Source organism: Vulpes vulpes, chromosome 10 (genome assembly GCF_048418805.1).
Source record: "Vulpes vulpes isolate BD-2025 chromosome 10, VulVul3, whole genome shotgun sequence".
NCBI classification, from domain to species: Eukaryota; Metazoa; Chordata; class Mammalia; order Carnivora; family Canidae; genus Vulpes; species Vulpes vulpes.
In genome coordinates, this window is record NC_132789.1 from 19675741 (window position 1) to 19695029 (window position 19289).

Consider the following 19289-nt stretch of genomic DNA (forward strand, 5'->3'; position numbering starts at 1 on the left):
AGTGTGTACATGAAGGATTTATTTATTTATTTTAATTTTTATTTATTTATGATAGTCACAGAGAGAGAGAGAGAGAGAGAGAGAGAGAGAGAGAGGCAGAGACACAGGCAGAGGGAGAAGCAGGCTCCATGCCGGAAGCCCGACGTGGGATTCAATCCCGGGTCTCCAGGATCGCGCCCTGGGCCAAAGGCAGGCGCCAAACCGCCGCGCCACCCAGGGATCCCTACATGAAGGATTTAAATGCAAAACAATGCAATTATAAAAACTAAAGAATTGGTGATTTTAAAAAATGTCAAAGAATGACAGAAACTTTGAAGCAATCAAGAAAAAAGACTGACACAACAAATATCATTTAAAAAAATTACTCCCAACTAGAAGCTTACACATCACTGCAACCCACTTGTAGGGACGTAGACCCAGGAGACAATGATGGGAGGAGTCTAGGTTTGGATCCAAGGATAATCACATTAATTACAATTTAGTTGTATTGGCAAGAGCAGGGAATTGGTTAAACTACTGAGGGCTAAGAGCCTAAGTTTCCAGAGCTCCAAGGACACGTCATTTGCTAAAGTCACCTGGTGGGTTAATCTGGAGATTGGTTGATGGGGAGGTCGGGTGGGACAAGATAGCAGGTAGAAACACCCACTCCCATCCAACTGAAACTCAGAGCCCCTATGAACCTGCCAGGTTGGCCTCATTTGGGCCAGATGGAGGCAGGGCCGGAAGGGGCTGGGCCAGCAGGGTTGAAATTGAAATTGAAATTGAAATTGAAATGAGGGTGGGTGCCAGTGGGTCCCAGTCTTGCTGATAGCCAGAGCATCCCATACAGCGGCCAGGCTAGTCCTACATCCACTTGGTGACCGTGGTAGGGTACAGGGCCTTTCGGAGAGAAGCTTTAGCCTCTTTGAACCCATGGATGTGAGCATCAGACTTTGTGAGGCTGGAGGAGAGGAACTCTAGGCCGCAGGGTGTAGGTGAACCACCCCAGAGCAGCCTCATTCTTAAGGAAGGAAAGTGAGTTGTGTCAGCGGAGGACCTGTCCCGACTGCAGGAGCTCTGGAGTGTGTGTGCCTGTGTGTGTGGTGGGTGAGCGTCCAGGAGACACCTGGTTCCTCCCTGTGCCATGGGGATGTTATAGGTGAGAACTGTGTGCACACCTGACTCCTACAGGTAAGCACCGGAACCCATGGGGTCCCGCCACTTTGTATGGGGAAAGGGATCACTACAGGACCCTTCTCTGACAACTTTGGAGTTCCCAGTCTTGTGGGTGTGGTGGGAAACCCTGCCTCGTTAGCACCTGACCCTTTCTTTAAAGTCCTCGTCTGTAGAAAGTTCCAGGCAACTACACAGAGATGTCTCCTAGAACCATGCTCTTCCAGGGCCTGTCCCCTCCGGGGTCCTCACCCTCAGGACCGCAATGTCCGGCAGAGCCAGGACTCGAGCTCGAGGCAGAGCCCGTGGTCAGTTCCCCTCCCAACCCGCGCCACCTGGAGCCGCAGCGCCACCTGGAGCCGCAGCGCCACCTGGAGCCGCAGCGCCACCTGGAGCCGCAGCGCCGCCAGTGAGCACAGTCCTGTTCAGTCTCCTCTATGCAGAAGATGCTGGATCTTCCTCAGCTGCTTCCCTCTCACGTGCCTTCACTCTCGCAAAGGGCTTCACTTTCATCCTGAGAGTATGGAAAGGTGTCTGAATATCTTGGCTCCAGCCAAGGACTCCTCTTTGAGGATGAATTCAAAACAAGCAGCTGACACCCCACAGGTGTCTGTGCGCTGCTGAGGTGCCCTCCCCGACATGCCCCACTCCTTTCATCTAAAGAAGCCCCATTCTGCCCGTTGCTGGGGCCTTCTAGGTCCATCCTAGACTCCTCTAAAACCCTTCATGTAAACAACCAGGAAATACTGTCCTCTCCCAATTAAAAAAAAATCCTAGCATCTGACAATGTCTTACCACCTCTGTTTCCCCTCTCTGGCCCCAACCCCCAGCATCCTTTGCTGAACACCACAAGTGGCCTTCTAACTGGTCTTCCTGCTTTTGCCCTCATCATTTTTTCGGTTACTCAGCACAGAACCAGTAAGTCAGTCCATGCAGCTCCTCTGCCCAATGCCCTGTACACGTTCCTGTCTTCTTAGTCCGAACACATTGTTCCAGATGGCCTTCCTCCCACCACCCCTGTGACTTCTCCTGCTTCTCTCCCCTTGTTCAGCTCATGCTTCCTTGGACATTGCTGCCTTAGAAAATTTGCTCTTTACCTGTGGCTCCCATAACCTTGTAACTCTCCTCCAAAGCTTTGGTTGAGTCCCAACCTCCTCCTGAGGCTCTGTTTCATACCCCATGAACTCACCCAGCCCCCCTTCACAAACCTACCTTCCCCATAACACGAATTTTCTGTACTTTGTTCTCTTTTACTTCATTTCCCTGGCCATTAACATACCAATGTTATATACATTATGATTTTCTGTTACTGGCGTGTGAGCCGTTACAAGGGAACATGCTCCATGCCCTGACAGCACTTGGGCACATAGCAGGCAAATAATTTTTGGATGAGGGACAAATTCCATTAACAGCACTCTTTATGTCTATCCCCTCAAATATGCAGACCCAGCCACCCAGCCGAATTCCACCTAGCCCGTGGCCGCTGCAACCGGAAAGCCAAGTGGTTAAGCCTGCACAACGAAGAAGACCGAGAAGAGCACCTCGGCCTCCAGGTGACAATGGGGAAAGAGAGGGTTATGGTGAGGGGCAGGGAGATTTAATCTCTGAGGGTGCACCATAGTGATACCAGCCCAGCCGAGAGCCTCAGGATCCCCATAGAGTTTGACAGGATAGGAAGAGTATATAGCCCTCAACTATTTTTCTTTTCTGCAACGAATTAATTGCTCAGTGTTTTCTTCCCCTTATATTTTAAAGCTTATGGAAAAGTGGAGATGGATAACAGTCAGTCTAGCCAATTGTTCAATTATAATGTCTTTTCAGGTTTAGACAATGCATTCATATATAACTCCAAGTTAACTAGAATTCCTAGTTACATGTTTCCTAGAAACATGAGTGGGTATAACTCCAAGTTAACTAGAATTCCTAGTTACATGTTTCCTGGAAACATGAGTGGGTTTGAAATCAATACACGAGAAGGCTGAGCAGCTGCTTGAGCCCCTCAGCCTTGCCTGCATTGTATTCTACGCAGGTGGAAGGGTATCATTATGCAAGTGAGCACTCAGACTTGTATATTAGCCAAGGATTTGGCTAAAACTATTAATCCTCAGGTCTGATTCTCTAACTTGCTCCTATTTTAAAGTGTTTTAAAAGAGCATTGGGAGTGGCAGAGGTACAGAGTGAATCTTAAACAGGCTCCGTGCTGAATGTGCAGCTCGATGCGGGGCTTGATCTCAGGACCCTGAGATCATGACCTGAGCCAAAATCAAGAGTGGGACACCTGGGTGGCTCAGTCAAGTTTTAAATTATTATTAATTATGGTGAGAATAGTTAACATGAGATCTGTCCTTAAAACTATGTTAAAGTGTACGATACAGTACTGTTAACTACAGGCATGATGTTGAATAGTAGATCTCTAGAACTTGGGTGATGGAGATTTTACACTTGTTGATTAGCAACTCCCCATTCCCTCCAACCCCAGAATGCCGCCATTCTACTCTGCTTCTAGGAGTGTGACTATTTTAGATGTTTCCTATCAGTGGAATTCTGTAGTATGTGTCTTTCTAGGACTGACTTATTTCACTTAGCATAATGTCCTCAAGGTCATGTTGTTGCATATTGCAGGGTTTCCCTTTTTTCCTTTTTTTAAAGATTTTATTTTTATTCATTTATGAGAGAGAGAGAGAGAGAGAGAGAGAGAGAGAGAGAGAGAGAGAGACAGACACAGAGACACAGGCAGAGGGAGAAGCAGGGTCCATGCTGGGAGCCTGACGCGGGACTCGGTCCGGGGGCTCCAGGATCGGGCCCTGGGCCGAAGGCGGGCGCCAAACCGCTGAGCCACCCAGGGATCCCCCCTTTTTTTCCTTTTTTAAAGGCTGAATAATAGTCTGTGGTATGGATATACCATGTTAACTTACCCATTCATTTGTTAGTATTTGGGTTGTTTCCGGGGCTTGGCTATTTTTAATACTGTTGCAGTGAACATGGGAGTGCTAATATATCTTTGAGATTCTGATTTCAAGTTCTCTGAAAGAATCTCCCAGAAGTAGGACTGCTGGACTATATGGTGGTTCTACTTCTAAGTGTTTGGAGTAATCTCTATACTGTTTTCCGTAGCAGCTGTACCATTTTTGCATTATCAAGGGGTTGAAATTTCTCCACATCCTCACCAGCACTTGTGGTCTTTTAAAAAAAATCAATCTCTCTCTCTCTCTCTCTCTCTCTCTCTCTCACACACACACACACACACACACACACACACACACTGCCATGCTTACAGATGGGAAGTGATAGCTCATTGTGCTTTGATCTGCATTTCCTGGTGACTTTGAGCATCTTTTCATGTACCTGTTGGCCAACTATGTTTGTCCATTCAGGTCTTTTCTCCATTAAAAAAGGGGTTATTGGGATCCCTGGGTGGCGCAGCGGTTTGGCGCCTGCCTTTGGCCCAGGGCGCGATCCTGGAGACCCGGGATCGAGTCCCACGTCGGGCTCCCGGCATGGAGCCTGCTTCTCCCTCTGCCTGTGTCTCTGCCTCTCTCTCTCTCTCTCTATCATGAATGAATAAATAAATTTTTTTAAATTTTTTTTTAAATTTTTATTTATTTATGATAGTCACAGAGAGAGAGAGAGGCAGAGACATAGGCAGAGGGAGAAGCAGGCTCCATGCACCGGGAGCCCGATGTGGGATTCGATCCCGGGTCTCCAGGATCGCGACCTGGGCCAAAGACAAGCGCCAAACCGCTGCGCCACCCAGGGATCCCTGAATAAATAAATCTTTTAAAAAAAGGGGGGGTTATTATGTCGCCCCCAACCCCGCCTCTCTTCAGGTTCAGGAGTTCCTTATATATTTTGGAAATTAACCCCTTATAAGATACATGGTTTGCAAATATTTTCTCCCACTCCATAAGTGGCTTTCATTCTGTTGATGCATTAATTTGTTCAGAAACTTTTTAGCTTGAAGAATTCCTACTTGTCTATTTTTGCTTCTATTGTCTCTGCCTTTGGTGTCTGATGTTAGATGTTTTTATAAAACAGATACATAGTATGAACTCCATGAAATGAAATTATCTGAATACACAATAGTGAAATACCAGTTTTTTCATCTATATCATGTCTGAAGAGTTATGTTTAATACTTCAATAAAGCATATTGTATGTAGCAAGTACTAATGAATGATGCCAGCTGTTTTCTCTCTCTGAAATTTGAATGTGGTAAGTTTGACTGCTGGCTGTGTCTGGAATTAGTTGTGAATTTGATAAAAAGCATTTTAAAAACTTGTATGTAAAATGAAAGCTCTTCTATTGTACAAATTCAGACTCTGGTATTTTATGGGATCATCATTAACTAGGAATAATAGCTTCCAGAAGGAACCTTTTGAAGAGAACCAGTTTCTGTAGCCCAGGGCATGGACTATCTTAGTCATTCAGGGGTGCAAGGTTTATGAATAATGTAGGTTATTTTAACGATATTTTTTGTATATTCTTTTATTGGAGTTCGATTTGCCAACATGAAGTATAACACCCAGTGTTCATCCCAGCAAGGGCCATGCTTGGTGCCTATCACCCAGTCACCTCATCCCCCCAGCCACATCCCTTTCCACTACCCCTTGTTCATTTCCCAAAGCTAGCAGTCTCTAAGGATTTGTCACCCTCTCTGATTTTTCCCCACTAATTTTCTCTCCTTTCCCCTATGATTCCTTTCACTATTTTTTATATTCTTGGTATAAGTGAAACCATATGGTAATTGTCCTTCAATTGACTTACTTTACTCAGCATAATATCCTCCAGTTCCATCCATGTCGAAGCAAATGGTGGGTATTTGTCGTTTCTAATGACTGAGTAATATTCCATTGTATATATAGACCATACTCTTTATTCGTCTTTTGATGGACCCCGAGGCTCCTTCCAGTTTGGCTATTGTGCACATTGCTGCTATAAACACTGGGGAACAGGTGGCTTGGATTTTCACTGCATTTGTATCTTTGGGGTAAATTCCCAGTAGTGCAATTGCTGAGCCATATAGTAGCTCTATTTTTCACTCTTTGAGGAACCTCCATCCACACAGTTTTCCAGAGTGGCTGCACCAGTTCACATTCCCACCGACAGTGCAAGAGGGTTCCCCTTTCTCCACATCCTCTCCAACATTTGTGGTTTCCTGCCTTGTTAATTTTCCCCATTCTCACTGGTGTGAGGTGGTATCTCATTGTGGTTTTGATTTGTATTTCCCTGATGGCCAGTGATGCGGAGCATGTTCTCATATGCTTGTTGGCCATGTCTAAATCGTCTTTGGGGAAATTTCTGTTCATGTCTTTTGCCCATTTCATGATGAGATTGTTTGTTTCTTTGCTGTTGAGTTGAATAAGTTCTTTATAGATCTTGGATACTAGCCCTTTATCTGATAGGTCATTTGCAAATATCTTCTCCCATTCTGTAGGTGGACTGTTTCTTTTTCTTTCTTTCTTTCTTTTTTCTTTTTGTGATCATCATTGCCTTTTATTTTACTTTTATGATCAGCCTCGTGGTTTCACACTGCAGCAATATATGAGCACTGGAAAAGCAAAGTTGAATTTTCCGTTCCTTTTTTTTTTTTTTTAAGAGTATAATCCTTTTATTTATTTTTATTTTTTTTATTGGAGTTCAATTTGCCAACATATATCATAATACCCAGTGCTCATCCCATCAAGTGCCCACCTCAGTGCCCGTCACCCAGTCACTCCCATCCCCGCCCACCTCCCTTTCCACCATCCCTTTTCGTTTCCCAGAGTTAGGAGTCTCTCATGTTCTGTCTCCCTTTCTGATATTTCCCACTCATTTTTTCTCCTTTCCCCTTTATTCCCTTTCACTATTTTTTATATTCCCCAAATGAATGAGACCATATAATGTTTGTCCTTCTCTGATTGACTTATTTCACTCAGCATAATACCCTCCAGTTCCATCCACGTCAAAGCAAATGGTGGGTATTTGTAATTTCTAATGACTGAGTAATATTCCATTGTATACATAGACCACATCTTCTTTATCCGTTCATCTTCCGATGTACCCCAAGGCTCCTTCCACAGTTTGGCTATTGTGGACATTGCTGCCATAAACAATGGGGGTGCAGGTGTCCTGGTGTTTCACTGCATCTGTATCTTTGCGGTAAATCCCCAGCAGATCTATTTTTAACTCTTTGAGGAACCTTTGTCGACTGTTTCTTTTGTGGTGCAGAAGCTTCTTATCTTGATGAAGTCCCAATAATTCATTTTTGCTTTTGTTTCCCTTGCCTTCATGGGTATAACTTGCAAGAAGTTGCTGTGGCCAAGTTCAAAAAGGGTGTTGCCTCTGTTCGCCTCTAAGATTTGGATGGATTCTTGTCTCACATTTAGATCTTTCATCCATTTTGAGTTTATCTTTGTGTGTGGTGTCAGAGAATGGTCCGGTTTCCTTCTGCATGTGGATGTCCAATTTCCCCAGCACCATTTATTGAAGAGACTGTCTTTTCTTCAGTGCGTAGTCTTTCCGGCTTTGTCGCATATTAGTTGACCGTAAAGTTGAGGGTCCGCTTCTGGATTTGCTGTTCGTTTCCATTGATCTATGGGTCTGTTTTTGTGCCAGTACCACACTGTCTGGACGGCCACTGCTTTGTAATACAACCTGAAATCTGGCATTGTGATCTAAATTCTGCAGTCATGAAGTCTCTCAAATCTTTTATGCTTTTATCTAGAGCCACCAGTGGCTTTGTAATTGTGCTTCTGAATTGACTTCCTGACATTGAATTGTAATCCATATTCTGTAGTCATGTGGCAGAGAGTACTATTTCTGATTCTTTTTTGTTGTGAGTTCTTCCTTCTAGTCGTTTTGCTCCATGCAGAGTGGGGGTGTGAGCAAGCTAAGGCAAGAATATGAATCATGACCTAAGTAAATTTCACCGTAGATGATTCTGACGAGGTCGGAGACTAGAAAATGAAAACCAGATCAGAACATAATAAAACCAAAGGACCACTGAAGTGAAAAACCAACTTTAAAAGAAAGTGGTAAAAAATAAAAGGCCAAGAATCCCAAAGAAGTATAAAAACGAAAAAGCAAAAGAAGAGAAAAAAGCAAAAGTGAAGAAGAAAAGGAAAAAAGACAAAAACGGAGGGAGGGGAATAGGAGATGGTGGTGATGAAGTTGTAGTGGAAGGAAAATATAGTCTACCTAAGGGGTCCTAGAGGCTGATCCTCTTGGTTCTGAGTGTATTAAGTTCTGTATGTTAGAAGATGTTTGGTCCCAAATTTATATAAACCAGCAATACTTGTAGAAAGCCCCAACGTTAACCACCAAAACATAAGGTAAAAGAAGGGGGCAGAATGGGAATGAAGAGAGACTATAATCTCATAGAATGAACCAGCACGGTATAGTACTTGGTTCTGGGTGCATGCTGGTCATGTTTTAGAAGGTATGAACTTCCACTATTGGAGAACAAAAGGAGTCCAAGAAAACAAACAAAAATGACAAAAAAAACATAGCTCATAAATTTCCCAATATTAAATTGAGTATGTTGAATCTAGAAGTAGAAATTATATCTAGGATCTGTAATGGTAGAAATAAGAAAGTCAAAAAAGGAAGAACGTTAAAAATGAAGTGGTAAAATATTGTAGTTAAGATGGGAAAAGGGGAAAAAATACTGGAAATTTTTAGTCTGATATAAAAATGAGTTGTACTGGAAAAAGCGGGTTGGGGGGGGGGGAGAAAGGAGGGGAATCTCTAGTTCTACTAACTCTAAGTCCCTCTTCTTCCCCTGGGGCTTTCCAGCACTGCTCGGTCCAGAACTTGCTCTTCCCCTGTCCTTCCAGCTGGTCTTTGGGGGAGGGGCTGCTGTGCTGACTCTCAGGTGTGTGCACCTGGGAACCATCCCCCCCCCCCCCCCGCCAGGTGCCGGGATTTAGGGGGAGCTGCTTGTCCTGTGAGGCCTCTGTCCCCTGGCGGCGCCGCCTGTCCCAGGCACAAGGTGACACAGGGAGGAACACAGCAGTGGCGGTGGCCAGCTCTCCAGCCCTGGAGTCAGCTCCCCAGTAACTCCTGCCAGGAGGCAGGACCGTGGCGGTGTCCCCGGGGCCTATGCTGCCGGCATCGCCCCCACCCCCCGCCCGCTTCTCCCCGAGGCCCTGCCGCCTGCGGCTCCAGCGCTGTCCCGAGCTCAGCCCCTGGGCTGTGGGGCGCTCTGCCCTGGGCCCGCCTCGTCTGCTAGTGACCCCGGGAGCCTGGGTGCTCCGCTGCCCCTCCTAGGGTTCAGCCTGACGCCCCTCCTCTCTGGGGCTGGGCTCTAGGGGCGCCCAGGCTTTCCCACCAGGCTGGAGCCATCTCCTCTGGCCCGCAGCTCCCCACCCCCCAACCTGCCCCCAGGCTTCTTCCTTCCTTTTCTTTCCCTTCCCCCCTTTCCCCCCCCTTTCCCCCCCCTTTCCCCCCCCTTTCCCCCCCCTTTCCCCCCCCTTTCCCCCCCCTTTCCCCCCCTTTCCCCCCCTTTCCCCCCCTTTCCCCCCCTTTCCTCCCCTTTCCCCCCCCTTCCCCCCCCTTTCCCCCCCCTTTCCCCCCCCTTTCCCCCCTCTTTCCCCCCTCTTTCCCCCCTCTTTCCCCCCTCTTTCCCTTCCCCCCCCTTTCCCTTCCCTTTTTCCCCTCCCCTTTCCCCCTTCGTCTTGTCTTGTTAGAAGCCAAAACTTTTCTCTCTGTAGAGTTCCGGCTGTTCTGTCTTTAAATCTCAAGTCACATTCATAGGTGTTCAGGATGGTTTGGAAGTTCTGTAGGTAAGTTGGGGGGACCTGGTGAGGTGAGGACCCTACTCCTCCATCATCTTTATGAAATACCCCTCTTCCAGGGTATTTGAAAGACTGCTTTGTCTTGTCCTCCAAATGGTACCTCGTAAAATCTGTACGTATATTTCAACGTAATTAAAAAATAGAGCCTTTTCCAGTAGCTGTTAATAAAAAGAACGTCTCAGTTATTTTGTATCAAAGGCAATTTCATGCACTTCTTAAAAATAAACTGCTTATTCAGTCAGCATTTTCCAGTGCTCCTGAGAGGGCAGTGAGGTGCCAAGTAAGGTGAGGGCAGTGAGGTGGCCAATAAAGCCACTGGCTAAAAAAAAAAAAAAAAAAAAAAAAAAAAAAAAAAAGCCACCGGCTAAGGACAAAGTTTCTGCTTTGAAGCTTGCACTCCGAACAAGTGTCTGGCGCAAAAGCAAATTCCATGGGGATGGATGTGGGGCTGGCCAGGCCGGCCACTGATGTGGGGTGGGCTCTTGTTCAGAGGGGTTTCCAGGTCCCATTCCCCCTTTCTGGTGACCAATGACTGAAATACCCGTTGGATTGTTGGACAGTCCTGTTTCCTAACTCCAGCGACCTCCCTTTTTTTTTTCTTTTTTAATTGTATAAGACTCATGGCTTTCACATCCGTTTCCATGTAGAGGAACTTCAGCTGGCGACTAGACTGCAGGCAACCTCACTGAAGGAGAGAAAGCGTTTTGGGGGCATTTTTCGAGACCATGTGGTGGATACCCGACAGTACTTGGAACATGTTAGAGAGTCCACGACAGGTATGCTGGCCATTAACGACCCAGCCTGAGGGAATCGTTCACGTGAAACCTGTGCATGTTTGTGTTTAAGAGTGTGTGTAAAACTTCATCCCATCACTGTGAGTGGAGGTAACCTCCCAATCTGCTTACGTTGTTGTAATGGCACTCAATTTTGCAGAAACAGAGACTATTAGAGAGTCCTAGATGGACTCTCCATTTTTCTCTTCCTTTTATAGCCACTAAGACAAAATGACCCAGCTCTTTGAATGCACTGAGACTTTAGAAAAAAGAAACCTAAGCATAATTACAACATTTACATTATTCTGGCTCCCCACCCACTCCCCCTGTTGGAAGCCTTGTGTTAGAGATCTTTCTTCTGATCTCTTGTTAAATATTTTAATCTTCTATTTTAACTCTCTAAATGTCTGCTTGAGTGAGGACTCCTCTAAATGGATGATACATACTCTGGACATCAGCTGTATGTAAATGTTTATGTGTTTGGTGGTTAATATCCTTGTTTGGCCTAACTTTGGCTTTCAGTATTGGGATGTCCACATTATTTAGGTACAGTCAGTCTGCTTGTTTCATTATTGACACGTGAATTCATTTTTGCAGGCACGCTGGGTAGACCTGTAAAGCTATTCACAAACCATTTCCGAGTGACGTCCCGCCCCCAGCAGGTCACATATAAGTACAACATTGACTACATGCCAGACATCGAGGATGGAAAAGTTCGTTCAGAATTGCTTTTGCAGCATAAAGCATTTATTGGAGAGTGCCATATATTTGATGGGAGCTCTTTATTATTACCTCACAAGCTACTGTTGCCGGTTAAGTACTGTTATTGGATGTTTTCTTTTTAAATTTTATTTACTTGATAGAGCAAGAGAGAATGAGCAAGAGGGCGGAGGGACAGGGAGAAGCAGTCTCCCCACTGAGCAGGGAGCACAACTCGGGGCTCAATCCCAGGACCTGGGATCACTACCTGAGCCAAAGGCAGATGCTTAACAAATTGAACCACCCAGGCACCCTAGACATTTTCTTGACCTTTGTTCTCTTCCTCTCACATCTTCACTGTTTTAAAGCAAATACCATTTTTGTACAACGATTTGAGGAGACCTGAAGATCTCTTGCCCATGGGATTTGTAACACCCACGTGCCATGTGTGCTTATCACTGATGTTCCCTCCTGCCTCATGTCAGTGCTTTTTTTTATGTCAGTGCTTAAAATGAATCTGAGAGCAAAATATATACATGTTTTTACATTTTCAAAGGCAAATATGGGTCAAGTGCTGATGAAGTATTGAATAGTTTTTATCTTTCAGCAAAAACATTAGAAGGACTTAATATTTTTTCAATAAACATCTATTTACCAAATGGATAATCTACAGGAGCTCATTTAAGTTAAAAAAAAGTAGTTGTAAATGTTTAATTCTGACTCCTCACTTTAGCCTTATAAGTCTTGTATTGTCCCTGCATGTGTCACACTGGTGTGTTTTATACCCAGGTGACCTATTGATTTGTGGTTCAATAATGAGCTTATTGTCTTCGGAAGGACTGCTAGACCCTCTTGTTTTTTCTTTATCTCAGAAAACGGAATTGGTCAGCCTACTGAAAAACCAGGTTGTGAAGCTGACCATTGAATTCATCAGCGAACTCTCACCCAACTCACCAGACTGCTTACGCTATTACAACATTCTCTTTAGAAGGTGTGTTTATAAGCTTTAGTTTCCTTGAGATATGACTGTGTTCATGTGTCAGTGGCATTGAACATAGACATTTGCTCCTAGAATTTCATGTTCTTGACACCTCCTCATCCTGAGAGGGCAACGGATCTTGGGGATGAAATGGGACTTGACCCTCACCTAGACATGCTTAAGTTCTGTGGCCTATCCTCAGTATTCTCCCTGCCTACCCCCATATCCTGTGCCTGGACCTGCCTGGAAGGAGGAGCATACATCGAGTATGCATGCCTATGCATATTTCTCCCTAGAGCAAATGCACTGGTTTTTTATTTTGTAGTAACAGTGGTGGACAAATATCCCAAATTGGAGGCACATCATCTGCAAAAGATGTTTTGGTTCATTTCTGGGAATGGAGGATATCCTAATGGTCTTTCCATGACAGTTTGTTGTATATAAGGGAAAGGAGGGGAAAACAGAGGATAAATGGACCTTAATATCTACCTCACAATATAATTTACTTGTACCAGGTACATCTGTTTATTATGTGTAATACAAAGTTGCTGGCAGATTTTTCCCCCTAATGTATCCTCATGTGTATTACCAAATGCTTAATATTCATACTATTTCAACAAAACTTATTCTTCAATTTTTAGAATTTTGAAGCAGATGAATTTGAAGCAAGTTGGTCGCAACTATTATAACAAGCAAGAGGCCACTGAGTTCTTCGATCACAAGTTGGTATAAAATAGTTTCATGTAATGTTTGTAATGTATACATCTAAATCCCATAGATTCTCACATGCATACATATGTAGGTATATATGTGTAAGCCTGTGGTTGATGATAAAATGGTTTAACAAAAATTAGGTATAACTAGCACAGCAGGTAAATCTCTATTGGAAAGGTCCTTCAAAAGACCATTTCTTATTAAAAATAAGAGATGAAACGGCTTGACTCTCAAGTGCCTTTTTAGGGCCCTGTGACACTTGCTCTATACTCAGAGCTTGGAGTTTGATAATCCCATCTAACGTGTTCTATTTGCAGGCTGGTCATCTGGCCTGGATACGTTACTTCTATTCTTGAGTATGAAACCAGCATTACCCTCTGTGCTGATGTGAACCATAAACTGCTCCGAATGCAAACAGCTTATGATTTAATAACAGGTCTTCGTGATCCACAAACCAGAAAGGAAGATGTTGAGCAAGTTTCTAAAGAATTAATCGGGTCAATTGTTTTTACACTGTAAGTCTGCTTAAAAAAAAAAAAACAACAACAAACCTATCCCATTACTTTGATCACCACCCCCACTCCGAGAAGATGTTCCCATAGTTCTCAAACCACTCAGTAGTTAAAGTTCAGAAGCTGACCTGGCATGGCAATGGCCAAGTCAGTCCATGCTTTTCTCATCTAGGTCTATTGCATGAGAGAGGGATACGTGTCATTTGTAGACTTCGCTGTTCTTAATTCCTAATGCTGATCCAGTCATCTTGTGGAACCCTGTCCTGCACATAACAGAATATATTCCTTCCAAATTTCTTTTGCTTTGTGTCTAACTAGTTAAAAAAAAATCAGGGCTTAATTAGATAGAACCTATGGGCAAATTTCCACTTGAAGTTAGTTTTTTGCTCTCCCTTTAAACCAGACACTTTGAGTGTGGATTGAAAGTTGTTTAGCAACATCATCTTAAGAGTAAAGTTGAGGACTTTTGCTCCCTAATTTCAAAACATATAAAGCTAGTAATCAAGACAGTGGCAAAAGGACAGATGAAAAGATTGATGGAATAGAATTGAGTCCCAAAGTCAGTTTATAGTCAGTTTCTTTTTTTCAACAAGAGTGTCAAGACAGTTTAGAGAAGGAATACTCTTTCAGCAAATATTGCTGTGACCACTGGGTATCCACCTGGCCCTTCCTGACACAATATACAAAATTAACTCCAATTTCACTCCAAGATAAACTCAAAATAGACCTCAATGTAAGTGTTAAAAGTTTAAAAGTCTTTGAAGAAACTATAGGAGTAAATCTTTAGGTGAGCAAAACCCTTATAGGACACCAACAGAGAAGGGATGACAAAAGAAAAGTATAAATTGTACCTCATCAAATTAAACACGTTTGTTCTTCAAAGTCAAAAGTGAAAAACAATGGATAGAAAGGTGATTTGCAATTGTTTTCTCTCAATCTCATAACTTGCATCTATTTAAGTAAAGAACAGGTACAAGTCAAAAGATAACTTTTAAAAAATGGGTAAAGGATCTGAATCAACATTTCTCTGAACAAAATATAAAAATGATCCATAATCACATGAAAATATACTCAATGTTATTAGCCATGAGGGAAATGCAGAGTAAAACCACAGTGAAATAGCACTTCGTACCCACTAGGATGGCTAAAATTAAGAAAGCAGATACTAAATGTTGGCAAGGATGTGAAAAATCAGAACCAACCCTCAAACGTTGCTGGTATAAATGTGAAATGGTATGATCTCCTTGGAAAACAGTATGGCACTTCCTCAACATGCTAAATATAGTGTGGCCATGTGATCCAGCAGTTCTATTCCTGGTTATGTACCCAAGAAAAATGAAAACTTATGGCCAATGTACCAATTTTGTAGACCTGACAGCATTATTCATAATAGCTTAAGAGTGTAAACAACTTGAATGTTCATCCGCTGAAACATATATCCCATTATAGATATGCTATGTTTTTATTTGGCAATAAGTAGGAATTAAGTACAAGTATATGCTATAGCAGGAATGAATCTCGAAAGACATTATGCTGAGTGGGAGAAGGCAGTCAGGAAGGGTCACATATCGTATGACTCAATTCCTATGCAACAGGTCAGGTAGGCAAACGTATAGGATGGACTTTAAACTAGCAGTTATCTAAGGACTGGGGAAGTTGAGTGGACATGAGGAGTGACTGCTCGTGGTTGTGGTGTTTGGGTTGTGTTGAAGAGTGTACAACTCGGTGAATATATTGAATATAATAAAGCTGATATATCCTGCAATTACCTGTAGGATTTAAAGCCTATTAATTCTTGCCTGATCCCATGCTATGAATACATTAGGAATAATACCATATATTGTGAATATTCCACAGGTATAACAACAAAACCTATAGGGTGGATGCTATTAATTGGGAGGATAATCCCAGAACCAAATTTAAGAAATCAGGTGGTGCTGAAATCACCTTTGTAGACTACTACAGGGAGGTATGCAATCTTTTATTTCAGTATGTCTAAATATTTTTTCTTATTTAATCAAATATGTCTCCTATGTATAACTGATAGTCACATGTTAGATCATAAGTCAAAATCTATATATTACAGGGTTTCTCTTGGAGGGTATTATAACTTACATGAATTTGTCCATGTATTTGGGTACCTTGTATATATGTTACATAATTAGAATGGCTCCAATAAGACCTCTTTAATGAGTCTTGGACATGGCTATGATAGTTTTAAACATGTTGATGGATTGGTGGGTTGAAAATAAAATATGGCAAAATTTCAGATATGAGGACTTCACCTATGTAGAAGTTTCAGCTCTCTAGGACTTGGTTCAAAATGAAAAAGTGAAAAATTACTATCAGAAATTATGTCACTTGTGTGCTAAATCTCATAACTCATGGATTCCTCAATCTTTTTTTTTATTTTTTTATTTTTATTTTTATTTTTAATTTATTTATGATAGTCAGAGAGAGAGAGAGAGGCAGAGACATAGGCAGAGGGAGAAGCAGGCTCCATGCACCGGGAGCCCGATGTGGGATTCGATCCCGGGTCTCCAGGATCGCGCCCTGGGCCAAAGGCAGGCGCCAAACCGCTGCGCCACCCAGGGATCCCGGATTCCTCAATCTTTATTCACAAAGAAACAAGTAAACTTCATGAACAAAGATGCACTAGGTGGTGAGGTTGGTTCTCTAGCTTTGGCAGTTAAGAGAGAATTCAAGGAGTTAGAGATATTTATAGCAAACGGAAAGAACTTAGAAAAGTATAAGCTGGGGTTTTTTTTTTCTCTAAATTTTATTAGGAATCCAAAACCTAGCTACTTGGAAGCACTGAGAGTACACAGCCATTCAAGGGTATGGTGCTATTATGGCATCATCCCCACTTGTGCTCCACGCTTAGTACTTACTTGTTTAACCTGAAAGCATGTAATGAGTGCTCATTATACAACTTGGGTATACATTGGTAAGACTACTGAGTTCTCTGTTCTTAAGGAACTTGCATCCTTGTAGCAGGAAGAGAGATGGCAGACAAGAAGAAAGCATGTATTGGGGGAAATCTATGCAGATAATCAAGAGGTGTTATGGAGAATGTCTGGTGGCTTAGACTGCTGGTCATAGAAAGCTCTGAGTAGCTGGCATGTGACTGTCAGAAAGGAGCAAGCTGTGTGCAGATTGGTGAGAAGAATTGTCTCTTACACCACTTTCAGGATGGGCATGATGTATCCAGATCCCAAACAAGGCTAGAGTGTCCTGTCAAGAAATAAACCCAGTTGTGGGTGGGACGTGTACAGGGTTGCAGGATATGACGTCAGAGGAGGACGTGGGAGCCACACTGTATAAAGTTCTATCCACCTACACACATTGGATTTTACCGTTAAGTGAGACTATACAGATAGATGAAATGGGGCACTTTATTTTACAGATGTGGGTCTAATGTACAGGGAATGTATGGGTACAGGGAATATGCGGGTAAAAAGGGAGGCAGGGACACCAGTAGGGAGGTGCTTAAGTCTATTTAGATCAGTGATAATGGTAACCTGGATTAGAAAGGGAATGGATGGGGCAGACAAGAGGACTTTTGATGGCTCAAATGTAGTGAGTAATGGTAAGAGGAGTCTCTGGCTTTATCTGAGGAAGTGAGTGGAGGCTGGCATCACTTATTGCAATGGGAGATTCTGTGTGAGGAGCTGGCTTGGGGATTGTTGGGTTGACATAGCCTATGATGGAGTTGCAGACAGGGATATCAGGCTGATATTTGCTTGCTCATTCTCCAGATTTTACTTCAAAGGTCATTGGTTGAGACGACCTTTGAAATGACTTGAGTAGTCTTGGGATGTCCTGGTGGGAACTCAGTATAATAACAGATGGCAATCTAGTTGTGTTGTCATGAGATCTAGAAAAATCCTGAAATCCATAGATGAGCCCTTAAAAGGAAAGCACAATCCCGGCTTGCAGAAAAGCTTTCATAGTAATGCAAAGTGGGACAAGGAAATTCCTGTGGAGATGCAGAAGTTGGTGTTGTAGGAGATCCGTCTGGGATATCACAGGACAGCCATGAGAATTAATAGTGTGTTTCTCAAAGTTCTCGACAGAACAGCTTGTACAAAGGCTGTGCTAGTCTCAGTGGTGGGAGTGGTGATTGAGGCCCTAAAATGATGCCATGATTCCGCACACATGTATATACATATACTTGCACAAGCTCCTGCCTTAAGACTCTAGAAGCAGGGGAACGGAGGTGAATCCCAGCTGCCTTTCAAATAACTACAGAGAATTAAAAGTAGTAGTTCAGCTCCAGAGGTAAAGCGCCATGAACACTGGATTTGAAGTCTTCTTGTCTCTGGAACTCCTTTGACATTCTCAAGATACTTAACCAATCCCACCAGAATTCATGTGGCTAACTGGTGACTGATGAGGATCTCACTGGTCAGCATGGAAGGATCTATGACAGACCATCACTTTATGTGGGAGGGGAAAGGCACTTTATTGTACAGGAATTGCAGCCTAGGGATAGGAGCTTCTGGATAGATGTCTTGGCAAATGCCTTTTCCTGGCGGAAAAGTTTCGATGATGCAGGAGGCATGTTTGGAATAGCTGTAGTATTGCAGCTGCAAGGAGTGACCAGGTTTGTCGTCCCCCATTAATGTGGGAATCCTCTTCAAAGTTCTTAATTACATCCTTAATTTTTTAAGGCAGTACTATAGTGAGAAATATGTAATTCAAGGCTTGGTCCTGCATTTACCTATAGCAAGTCAAAGAAGGCTGGTACAGTGACCCCAACACAATGTTTATGAGAGTCTTGTTCTCCTGGGCCATGTGTGCTTACAAGGAAAAAAGAGGTCATCCCTGGGACATCTAAATTAAGAGACTATTAAGAGTATCTTTAACGTGTTCTTAAACTTGGGGAAATAGTCTTCCTAGCACACCCCTGGGCCTCTGTTGGTGATCCAGACTTTTTTGTACCTATTTAGGTGACTTGACTAGGCTTTGCTGACAGTCACACCAGTGTTCTTTCTCACCTCTTTTGAGCAGCAGTATAATACAGAGGTTACTGACCTAACTCAGCCACTGTTGATCAGCAAAGGCAAATGGAAAAAGAGCCAACAGGACACACCCCATAAGCCTATAATGCTGGTTCCTGAGCTATGCTACCTGACAGGTACTTCAGATTTATGCAGTCCTCATAGAAGACCACCCCTTTCAAGCCCCAGATGTTATGATGTAGAAGTACAGGCTTCTCACAGTACTCCATAATGACCCAGAGCTGTGTTCTCTCCATTGGCTCTTCCTCTTCCAGATAAAATCATCAAGGCTTCTTCACATACGTATTTATTCTTGCTTGTTTAGCTATATCTTCTTAACTTTTTAAAGGTCTATCAGATAAAATGCGAAAAGACTACAGGGTGATGAGAGACTTGGCTCTTCATATGAGGTTGGATCCAGAAAGAAGGCAGCACGAATTACGGAAACTGATGAATACTATACAAACGTAAGTCCTATTCTTCTCTCTGTGTCTTTGTGTGTGTGTCCTGAAGATGAGACCCGTGCAGAACTCTTGATATCTCAGATTCTCCAACTAAAAAACAACAGGTTGGAAGAAAACGACCTCTTGTGGGAACAACTCTATTTGTTCCATTGATGCAAAGTTAGAGGAGGTCTGGAGGGGAAGAACAAAATAGAAAGACCCTAAGCACAAATGTGAGAGA

The 19289-nt window shown here is 43.2% G+C and overlaps 1 protein-coding gene across 1 annotated transcript in view; it reads left to right on the forward strand.

The window, feature by feature from the left end:
* Positions 1-1367: 1367 nt before the first annotated feature.
* The window catches only part of LOC140594087 (piwi-like protein 1), a 30841-nt gene continuing 12919 nt past the window's right edge, over positions 1368-19289 (forward strand). Inside the window, exons 1-10 of the mRNA XM_072722457.1 lie at positions 1368-1561; positions 2597-2732; positions 10542-10701; positions 11296-11510; positions 12270-12388; positions 13018-13098; positions 13408-13605; positions 15460-15571; positions 18616-18742; positions 18955-19072. Coding sequence (XP_072578558.1) covers positions 1368-1561; positions 2597-2732; positions 10542-10701; positions 11296-11510; positions 12270-12388; positions 13018-13098; positions 13408-13605; positions 15460-15571; positions 18616-18742; positions 18955-19072 — 1460 coding nt within the window. The remainder of the gene's footprint in view (positions 1562-2596; positions 2733-10541; positions 10702-11295; positions 11511-12269; positions 12389-13017; positions 13099-13407; positions 13606-15459; positions 15572-18615; positions 18743-18954; positions 19073-19289) is intronic.